General features: G+C 46.7%; 2 protein-coding genes across 4 annotated transcripts; both read left to right on the forward strand.

Moving 5' to 3' along the window:
* Positions 1-839: 839 nt before the first annotated feature.
* Positions 840-3319, forward strand: LOC112888423 (probable inactive purple acid phosphatase 28). 2 transcript variants are annotated; one of them, XM_025954636.1, is made up of 5 exons: positions 840-1115; positions 1202-1352; positions 2030-2131; positions 2328-2421; positions 2655-2931. In XM_025954636.1, exons 1-5 carry the CDS (start codon positions 936-938, stop codon positions 2677-2679), a joined length of 552 nt encoding a protein of 183 aa, XP_025810421.1. In that variant the 5' UTR covers positions 840-935; the 3' UTR covers positions 2680-2931. The 2 variants fall into 2 exon arrangements, with proteins under 2 accessions (XP_025810421.1, XP_025810420.1); XM_025954635.1 differs by having other exon boundaries at positions 845-1115; positions 2030-2421; positions 2655-3319.
* A 432-nt stretch (positions 3320-3751) lies between these two features.
* On the forward strand, positions 3752-8901 carry LOC112890191 (GATA transcription factor 20-like). Of its 2 annotated transcripts, none has more exons than XM_025957071.1 (7): positions 3752-4395; positions 4499-4588; positions 4702-4814; positions 5510-5641; positions 6873-6978; positions 7730-7804; positions 8462-8901. In XM_025957071.1, exons 1-7 carry the CDS (start codon positions 3907-3909, stop codon positions 8543-8545), a joined length of 1089 nt encoding a protein of 362 aa, XP_025812856.1. In that variant the 5' UTR covers positions 3752-3906; the 3' UTR covers positions 8546-8901. The 2 variants fall into 2 exon arrangements, with proteins under 2 accessions (XP_025812856.1, XP_025812855.1); XM_025957070.1 differs by having other exon boundaries at positions 3756-4395; positions 8459-8901.
* The last annotated feature ends 1167 nt before the right edge of the window (positions 8902-10068 follow it).

The following is a 10068-nucleotide window of genomic DNA, read 5'->3' on the forward strand; positions in this document are numbered from 1 at the left end:
CCACGAACGGTTACGCCGGGAAGTAGACGAAGTAGTCGTTCGCACGAGCGGTTACGCCGGGAAGTAGACGAAGTAGTCGTTCGCACGAGCGGTTGCGCCGGGAAGTAGACGAAGGAGTCGTTCAGGGAGCGAGCAGTCGCGTCAAGACGCTCCCCAAAAACCTAATTGCCCGCGTCCCGTGCAGGACCTTCAGCGAGCAGAGGTTCCGGAGGCCCTGCTCTCGCTAGACCTGTGCGCGCAGTGCTAGCGGTGGGGAAGGCAGAAAGCAGCTGAGGGAGAAGGGAGAGGTCTCCTGAAGAGGAGTACCTTGAGAATGCTTGAGATGAGCGAGGATGAGAGGAGAGGGTGTTGGCTTATATAGGCACGAGATGACTCAGGTTCAACGAACCTGGACGTCATGAATGGCTTTGATGAGCGGCAGTTAATGTGCCTCAGGTTCAACGAACCTGGACGTCGTAAAGAGCCTTCAATGTCTGGTCATTAGTATCGACATTAACTCTCTGTGCTCTTTACTGCAAAAACGTTCTCAGCACATCGCACGTCCGGCCGCGCACGCGCCCGCCCGGCCGCGCCTCGGCCACGGCCACGGCCACGGCGAGGCGAGCGAGCGCGCGCGTGTGGTTCACGTCCTCCTCTTACCGGCTTCTCAAGTGGTGTACACGAAGTCCACCTTTTAAGTCGGTTGAGATCCTCCTCAATTCCCGGTACGGAATTAAGCATTGATTCCCTAGCATTAATAGTGGGCTTTAAATTCTTTTAATGCAATGGAATGAATGGGCCAAGCCCATTACTCCAACATTAGCTGGTCGGTTGCTTGCAGCAAATAGTTCATGCTACCTGATCCAGCTCGGTTTCAGTTTGGAGGCTGGAGCTGGTTTTGACTCTTCCGGAACAGGGGCGGCCCTGCGCTGCGCACTGGCAAAGCGGTGGGATCGATGGCCGCGTCCCACCTGACAGCGCTCGTCTCCCTCCTGCCCCCCTGCCTGCTCGCCCTGCTGCTCCTCCGCCTTGCCACCGTGCTGGACCCGGACCCCGACGCCGCCGCGCCCCGCGTCAAGGCGGCCGCGCCGCTCCCCCTCCGCTTCCGCCATGACGGCGCCTTCAAGATCCTCCAGGTGCGTCGCTCGCTCAGCTCAGGAACGGCTCTCCGCTCCCCTGTCCCGGTTGCTGATCGATCTCGCTCGCTGTCGGCTGCTGCTAGGTGGCGGACATGCACTTCGGGAACGGCGCCGCCACGCGCTGCCGGGACGTGGCGCCGGACGGCGGCGGCGCGCGCTGCTCCGACCTCAACACCACGCGGTTCCTGCGCCGGGTCATCGAGGCGGAGAGGCCCGACCTCATCGCCTTCACAGGTGCGGCGCTGTCTCCTCCTCCTCCTCCTCCTTAGAGCTGCAGCTGCTGTGCTCAAAGCTTGCAGCCTTGGCTGAACAGCTGAGCTAGCCCCGCCGCGCTCAGCTCACCTCGCGTCCTCGCCAGGTTGCACACAGTAGGATTGCAGGCGAAGGGGGGGGGGGGGGGGGAACTCGATTTGAGTAGCGCTGACCTCGTGAACGGATCGGAGGAGCCCGGTATGTCTTGGTCGTCGCGAGCTCGATTGTGCCCGGAGGAACTCGATTTGATGGTTGTCGAGCTCAATTTCGCACAGCGGAGCTCGATTTACTGGTCCTGGAGCTCAGTTGGTCAAATTGTGAGCTTGCTCCCGTGGGGGAGATTGCAAGCAGGATATGTTCCGTTTCCTCCCAATGTCATGTAGAATAATCCTCGAGGCAGGGAATTTAGATAGTAATCTGTGTCCATAAACTCTATTACATACTGATAAACTTGTTGGCATAGCTCTATCAACCAAGTATGACTGCTACCTTGGCTCGCTCCTTCTAAAGTCTGGCAACACCTTATTCTGCTGAAGTAGTGAACACATTACCTCTTTGAGCTTCTATACTATGTATTTGCTTTCCATTTTCTTCCTTATGGGCAAAAAGGAGCCACTCTTGTTTACATCTGATGCTTCCATTGTTTCAAATGGGAACAGGGGACAACATATTTGGGGGCAGTGCAACTGATGCAGCAGAGTCACTACTAAGGGCAATCAGCCCTGCCATGGCATACAAGGTACCATGGGCTGCCATTTTAGGTAATCATGACCAAGAGTCAACAATGACCCGAGAGGAGTTGATGACGTTCATGTCTCTGATGGATTACTCAGTATCTCAAGTAAACCCACCTGGGTTTTTGGTACATGGGTTTGGCAATTATCATATAGGCGTTCATGGGCCTTTTGGCTCTGAGTTGGTCAATACTAGCCTGCTTAACCTTTATTTCCTGGATAGTGGGGATCGTGAAGTGGTCAATGGAGTTAAAACATACGGATGGATCAAAGAATCTCAACTCGCCTGGCTTCGTGCTACTTCGCTGGAGCTTCAGGTACTTCTGATTATGATTGATAACCAACACATTAGCGCGATGCTCCTTCATTGCTGTTTGTGCACATTAGTGTATCTGATCGACTCTTCTCCTATTCGCAAAATGCACATTTCCACTATCGTTTAGAGATCATTGACTTCTTTGTTTATTGGCATTATCTTGAAGTAACCAACACTGCATTTCAGGATTTGTGCTTCTAAGTAGTAACTTATATTTCTACCTTTATTTGACAGAAAACTTTACTTGCTCCTGCATTAGCGTTCTTCCACATCCCAATTCCAGAGGTCCGAGGACTCTGGTATTCAGGCTTCAAGGGTCAGTATCAGGAGGGAGTGGCTTGCTCATCTGTAAATTCCGGTGTCCTTGGCACCCTCGTCTCTATGGGAGATGTAAAAGCCGTCTTGCTTGGTCATGATCATCTTAATGATTTTTGTGGTAACCTCAATGGGATATGGTTCTGTTATGGCGGTGGCTTTGGTTATCATGGCTATGGAAGACCCCATTGGCCAAGGAGAGCTCGGGTAATTTATAGTGAACTCAAGAAAGGACAGAGATCGTGGATGGAAGCCGAGTCAATCCAGACTTGGAAGCTGCTAGATGATGAAAAGCTTTCCAAAATTGATGAGCAGGTTCTCTGGAGACGCAGTACAGATGATTCTGACCACAATATCTTGTCAAGACCAGGAGCATAAGATTTACTTTCTGTATGCGTCTTCTGTATTTTATATGCCACGCTGTACAATATTTGTAACCAAGTACGGTACTCTCAATTTTGTAGGTTAGTTGATTGAATCTTGGAAATACTGTCCGCCACAGACCACGTTAGTTTTCGCATTTTGTCTCAACATTGATGTGCTGATACCCTGATTCAGGTTGTTGAAGCTTACAACCTTTTGCCCTTGTTATAGTAATCATTTATATTATGTTCTTTATTTGCAAGTAGTTCAGCCTTACTTCTAGTATTTATTGCCGAACAAAGAATTTTGAAGTGTGGTTTTGCTTATTTGTTTTGTTTAGCTAGTTCGTTAACGAGAACCGAAGCACATGGATGTCATAAGATCTGCCTGATAGGTGGTTTTATTCCAAATTCTATTTTAGACTGCAACCTCCTAAATTTGACGTGGACCTAGGAGCTTACTTACTGTATGTTCTGGAGACATCCAATTTATGTCAAGAAAAAAATCAATAAATAGCTACCCGATCCGTGGGGAAAAGAAACTGTTTGTCCGAAGAAAAAATATCACGCACTGCTGCTTGCTGCTCCTGCTCGTAGCAAGTAGCAGCGCCGTGCATCGGACGGCCAGCATCCGCCCACAAGACCCGGAGCGCACGGCCTCCCCCGTCCCTACGTCGACTCCCTCCCGAGCCCATTTCCTCCCTCCAAACCGGAACCAGATCGAAATCCTAGGGGCTAGGGTTACCCTCCACCCCCATCCCCATCCCCATCGTCCGTTCCGATCCCGTCCGATCCCCCGCCGCCCATCCATGTCCCACCACGACGGCAGCAAGCCCTACCAGCCGCGCCGGGGTCCCGAGCGGGCCCCGCAGCCGGCGGACGAGGTCGCCGCTCCGCCCCCCGCCGCCGTCGCCCCGGCGGTGGACCACCTCGCCGCGGTGGCCGCCGAGGCGGAGGCGCTGAACCGCTACACCGAGCATCAGCATCAGCAGCAGCAGCAGCAGCTTCAGGGGCACGAGCAGGTCGGGGAGGAAGAGGAGGACGAGGACGAGGAGGAAGATGAGATGGAGGACGACGAGGACGAGCAGGAAGGGCAGGACGGCGCCGTCGGCGGGGAGCACGTCCCCATGGACGCGGATGCTGCTGCCGCTGCCGCAGCGGCCGCGGCTGCTGCCGGCGCTCAGATGGACCCGCACGCGGCGATGGTGCCTGGGGCCGTGCCGCCTATGGCGCCGAACCAGCTCACCCTCTCGTTCCAAGGCGAGGTCTACGTGTTTGATTCCGTCTCACCTGATAAGGTCCCTCTTCTTCCTCGATGTCTATAGACGTGAACTTGCCTTCTCCTCTGCCTGTAGGCAATGCAATTCGCTAGACTGACAAGTGTTTTGATTTCGTCTGCAGGTCCAAGCCGTTCTCTTACTGCTTGGAGGAAGGGAGCTGAACAACGCAGGACTGGCCAACGCAGCATCGTCCTCTGGAGCATACAATAAGGTTAGGATTTGGGACAAGTGATGAGGAGCGTAATCAGTAATGCCCGTGAATTATGTTCGGAAGACCGTGTTATGGAATGGATGATTCACATGCGTGTATTTGCTTTGCTTCAGAGGTTGAATTTTCCTCATCGGGTGGCATCATTGATGAGGTTTAGGGAGAAGCGGAAGGAGCGGAACTTTGATAAGAAGATCCGCTACACTGTAAGGAAGGAAGTTGCACTTAGGTTGGTTCTAGTTTTTTTTTTAACTTTGGCTGGGTACTCCATTTGTAATATCTGAAGTGCCATTAAGTTTGCTCTGTTGGAAGTCACTGAACTTGATAGTATGTTGCTGGAAAGAAAGGATTTGTCCTTTAATAAGACATCCTATTCCCCTTGAAACTTATTACATCTGTTGTTCTGATGTAAGTAGTTCTTCTTGGGAACATATGCGCATCCTAACTCCAGTTCATTTTCCAAGTTATTCAGATTAAAATAGATCAATTATTCATTACCCTATTTGTTCATTCTTTTTTAATTACATCTGGTGCACATATTTTCTGTTGTAGTGCCTATGAATAATGTGCTCTACTAACTGTTATACATTGGAATTTGGAAGTGAACAAAAATATATGATATTAAATCAGCCAAGTTGGACAATACGTACTAGTTCTTTCACCCCTGTTATCATGCATGTTGTACAAAAAGTTGCATAGCAGATCAACCAGAGATTTTTAACGGTGTTTTAAGTAGTTTTGGGTTGCCGCTTGCTTTATTTATGCTGTTTCAAAGGTTGTGGGTACTGCTGTGGCATATCCTGATTTAGATTAGATTATGACAGTATGTTGGATATTGCATTTGGAGCCACCTCTCTAGTCCTCTCTGTAGAAGGTTATGCATAAGCATTCTTTGACATTTATACGGTTTGCTTGTATTTATAGGATGCAGCGCAATCGAGGTCAGTTTACATCTTCAAAACCAAAGCCTGATGAAATAGCAGCATCAGAAATGGCGACTGCAGATGGCTCCCCAAATTGGGGGTCAGTGGAAGGCCGACCTCCATCTGCTGCCGAGTAAGTTGCAAAGTGGTTCCAATTTGCTCTTGGTTACATGTGTTTGACATATCCAACAATATTTGGAGATAAATAAAAAATGCTCAGTGCATATTTTCTTGGTTCAGAGTAATAGATACCATTGTCGAAAGGCTATTTATTTAATTGTAGATGGCATGAATTTAGGACCCTTGTTTGTTTCCTGTTAAGTGTTAACTGTTACCAGAATTTTTTCGAGAATACGCAGGAGAGCTGTGTATCTTTGTATTAAGAAGAAAATTGTTGTTGTTTACAACACGGGCTGATCTGGGCACATGATCTGGGTACATGTGTTTACAAGGTGGTTCTGCATTACAATTAGTGCTTATACAGCAAAAAGTACGACCGAAAGCCAGCTAAAGGACAATCAAGTGGCTGACTGGACGCTAGGAGCTCCTGCTGGTGTAGGCCAACCAAGGCTGACCATGCGCTTTGCCCCCATCTGGATCCGGAGCTGACCTTCCTCCAAGATTGCCCCCGCTAGATGGGTGGTGTTTTCCCCAGCCTGTTATCAAAGACCCTGTCATTCTGCTCCCTCCATATTCTCCATGATATGAACATGAAGGTTGACATTGAATCCATTGCACCTCTGCAGCCACCAGTCCAGCATGTGCATGTTCGCTGCAGGCGCCTGAAATCTGCATCCCAGTACCGTGAGGATGGCGTGAACTGTCACCACAAAGAAGCATGAATCTGATTTTAATATTGAAAATCCATAAACCATACCTTGTTACTGTTCAGCTTGCTGTTGACACCATATTATGGTAGTACCTCAATACTTCTCTTCTAGCTTGCCTCACCTGGGATATTCATTTGTTACTCACATGATCTGCCATACCATCTTATCAACCGAATGTTGTGGTGTTGGTAGCTGTTGAAAGCTTTTTAATTCTGCTTCCTATACTATTATGTGCACGAGAGATTCTCCTGCTGGTTGGTTCTGGTAGGTCTGTACATAATAAGGAGTTTAAGATCATAGTCTTGCTGGTATAGGCATGAATTGGTTACTTGAACTTAGGCAATTGTTCAGTACAAGCAAGTTTGCTACAAGACATTTGTTGGTACTTAACATGCACTGGCACATGCTTCTTCAAAGTTTTTTTTTGTGTGGATATTATGTTTAATTATGACATGTGATTAGAGTTATATTTTAAATACTAGAAACCCCATTTCTGAGTTGTTGTGATGGTTGTCTTCTGTCCAATTTTCTTAGATGCCATCACTGTGGTACTAGTGCAACAGCTACACCTATGATGCGTCGTGGACCTGACGGACCAAGAACGTTATGCAATGCTTGTGGCCTAATGTGGGCAAATAAGGTAACTGTTCATGATTAGTAGTACAATTGAGACTCTTGATTTCAGTGAGCATTGAAACTTCAAATTTATTTGGTTTTAGATTAGACTATGCAATGGACCCAGGAGTGTGAATAAGAAATCCGCATGCCTGAACCACGACCCAGGCTGTTGTTCTGCTTTTAATAGCCTGCCCCAACATCTTGGGACTAAAAGGCTGCTGCTGCTGTTGTATACCACATAATGGGCCCATCATAAGTTGTAACAACTGCCTTAATACATAATGGGCCCACCATAAGTTGTAACAACAGCCTTATTATTATTATTATTATTTTAAAATAATCTTGCTGGGTTCTACTTCCTTACGTAGGCTCATTTTACCATCACAATGCTACACTGTAAGTTGTTATGGCCCTGTACATGGTAAAGCACTACACATCTATCTGTTTATTTGTGTGCCACTGTCATTTGTACCCAAACACTCTTCTAGCAGTATCACATGCTTTTTGTCTGCTTTATGTTGTAGTATAACTTAACTAATGAAATGCAGATCTTTTCCACTTGCTATCGAGTTTGTTCTATCTTTTCTGTTTATTTTTAGGATTGCACGAGCAAAATACCTTGCAATGTAGAACCCCTTTGTTTCCGACTCCATCTATTTCAGAAATGAGAAAGTTATCTGTGTTTTGTTCTGTGTAGTCTCTTCATGTAAATTTAGATCAAGTACTATGCAAGCACAAGTAAATCTATTGATGGCCCATTCACATTTTTATAGGGTCTGCTGAGGGACTTGTCAAAAGCTCCTGTGCCTCTTCAAGCTGTGCAATCAGCGCCTCTTCTAGATGGTGGTGTAAGTTTTTCTTTTCTCTGTTCTCTGCACATGTTTTTGACCTAAGCTTGGTGGGGAGTTTGTTTGGTCGAAACTTATCCTGTAAGCTGGAACTGAAAATACTTGGCTCAGATTATGCCTTCCTTGCATAATCAACTCTTTGGAAATGATTGATTCCTTCCTTGCACAACCTCTGTCCTAGTGATGGTATCCTATACTAACTAACAAACAACTAAAACTTTAGCCAAATTATGCCACTCCAGCTTAGAACTTTTTAACGTTGCCAAGTACATAATAACAAGCTACTAGAAAACTCATTGGTAGGAGTATGCCTTTGCCATCTATCATTCTCTCCCTAAAACTTAAAATGAAAGCATTATATTTATTAATCTTCAGTCAAGAAGATGTATTGTTGAAATCTTGTCTTTCCATTACTGCTTGTTAATTGTTAACTATTCCTCTTTATATGCACTAAGACTAGCATAAAGTGGTAACATTCTTCATAGTGTTTTATGAACAGTATGGAATGGTTTATCTTTTCTTCCTCTTCAATATTCTCTTTCACAACTTCCATAACCTTTTCTGGTTTGCCTCGTTTATTGTGGTAATCTGTATGTATTCATGTTCTGAATAAATCACCGGTTGAAACTTAAATTGCTCTCTACTCTATTCCAGCAGAATGGAAGTGTCATAGGGAATCCTGGTGGTGGGCTAGAGAATCCTGCATCAGCGATGGCCAATGGCCATGAGTCATCAACGTGACCGGAGTAGCGGTGCTTAATTGAGCGATGGTTTAAAACCACGAGGATCATCCTTGAGCGATCTCTGCAGTGGGCGGTCAACTGTTGTACTATAACTTGAGTGGGAACCTTCTTAGATATGGAATACTTTTTAGTTTCCATCTGTGTAGGTTTTAAGTGCTGCGGCAATGTTTTATCTCGTGGGATCATGTTTGCAGCTGTTGTTGTGGCTATAGCGAATGTGTTTTTCCTCTCTTGAGGCGCGACTGTTAAGAACTGAAGAAGTAAATTGCTTCAGTGTGAACACTTGAAGTGCTTGTAGTTGTATGTAGATCTCAAAGCCGAGTTTGACCCGTGCATCGTCTCTTATTTTTAGTACTTCTTTGCTGCCAGTGTAGAATTGAGATGCATGGATATTGCTGGTAAGGGTGATCACTGATCGCTGTGCTGGGTGCGAGAGCTCTTTCAGGATTGAAGGTTTGTTGGCTTCCTGGGTATTTTGACGCGTCGATGAATAATTTCTTATGAATTTTGAGGCGTCAGTTTAATTCCTTCATGATCCCTTTTCAGAAATCCTGAATCCCAACCAAGTCACAATTTCTAAGTTTCTTTGATTTGTAATAGAAATGTCGAATGGAATTTGCCTATAAGCATTATGGAGATATACGGACAGCACGGTCATCGGATTGATGAGCATCTCTGGCAGTTTTTCTTTATCCAATAAACTGATAGTATTAAAAAGTTTTCTAAAATCTCTCCCCTTCCCCAGTAATTATTGTCTTTGCTTGGCTGGACTACTTTAGGCTGCTGGATGGCTGGTGGGCTGATCAGCCCAGCCGTTCGGCTGCCCTACATCAGCAGTGCCCCGGTCGCCGTCCGCCTTCCCTCTTGCTCCCTCAGTCCTTTCCCAAATCGACGCGCCGCCGTCATTCACGCCGTCGCCGTGCGAGGCGTCGACGTCCCTCCATCCTCGACGCCGCCTTGAGCGTGCAGATCCAGACGGGGCTGGGCCGTTCCTCGCTGGCGCCGACCGATTCGCCCCCTCCATAACTTTGTAATTGATGAGAATGCAGGGTCAGCTACAGTAAACAGGATGCCAATATCCGGGGTAAGTTACTTTTTCATATCGGTGGACTGCGTCAAATGCAAAAGATGACATGTCAACGATACCTCACTGGATCACTACTGGACTGGGACTGCTGGATACAGGTATGTGATTTTACATCATATTTGAGACGTCGCTGTTGTGATACTATGAAGCTGGTCATGCATGATTGAATTGGTGCCATCCAAATTTGTAAACATGCAGCGGAGATATATGAATTGTGATTGAGGGCTTGGTCTCATATCAATCTCCATTTGGAAATAAGCAATCATGCAGCAGCACAAGGGCACAGTGAATCTATGTAGCAGGGGATAAAATTTTATACATGCAACACATAGGGTATATGTATGTTTGCAGTTTATCAAATAGTGCAGATTGTCAGAACTTTGAATCATTATAATTAGTAGTAATCAGTTGTTGTTATGGCTAGGATGGTGCTA

The sequence above is a fragment of the Panicum hallii genome, chromosome 4 (genome assembly GCF_002211085.1).
Source record: "Panicum hallii strain FIL2 chromosome 4, PHallii_v3.1, whole genome shotgun sequence".
Lineage (NCBI taxonomy): Eukaryota > Viridiplantae > Streptophyta > Magnoliopsida > Poales > Poaceae > Panicum > Panicum hallii.

What these genes read in the sequence shown, in the direction of transcription:
- LOC112888423 (XM_025954635.1), top strand. Translation starts at nt 936, where the DNA reads ATGGCCGCGTCCCACCTGACAGCGCTCGTCTCCCTCCTGCCCCCCTGC. An exon ending in GCGCCTTCAAGATCCTCCAG is followed by an intron (nt 1,116 to 1,201) that starts GTGCGTCGCTCG and finishes GGCTGCTGCTAG; the next exon opens with GTGGCGGACATGCACTTCGG. An exon ending in CGACCTCATCGCCTTCACAG is followed by an intron (nt 1,353 to 2,029) that starts GTGCGGCGCTGT and finishes AAATGGGAACAG; the next exon opens with GGGACAACATATTTGGGGGC.
- LOC112890191 (XM_025957070.1), top strand. Translation starts at nt 3,907, where the DNA reads ATGTCCCACCACGACGGCAGCAAGCCCTACCAGCCGCGCCGGGGTCCC. An exon ending in ATTCCGTCTCACCTGATAAG is followed by an intron (nt 4,396 to 4,498) that starts GTCCCTCTTCTT and finishes TTTCGTCTGCAG; the next exon opens with GTCCAAGCCGTTCTCTTACT. An exon ending in CGCCTCTTCTAGATGGTGGT is followed by an intron (nt 7,805 to 8,458) that starts GTAAGTTTTTCT and finishes ACTCTATTCCAG; the next exon opens with CAGAATGGAAGTGTCATAGG.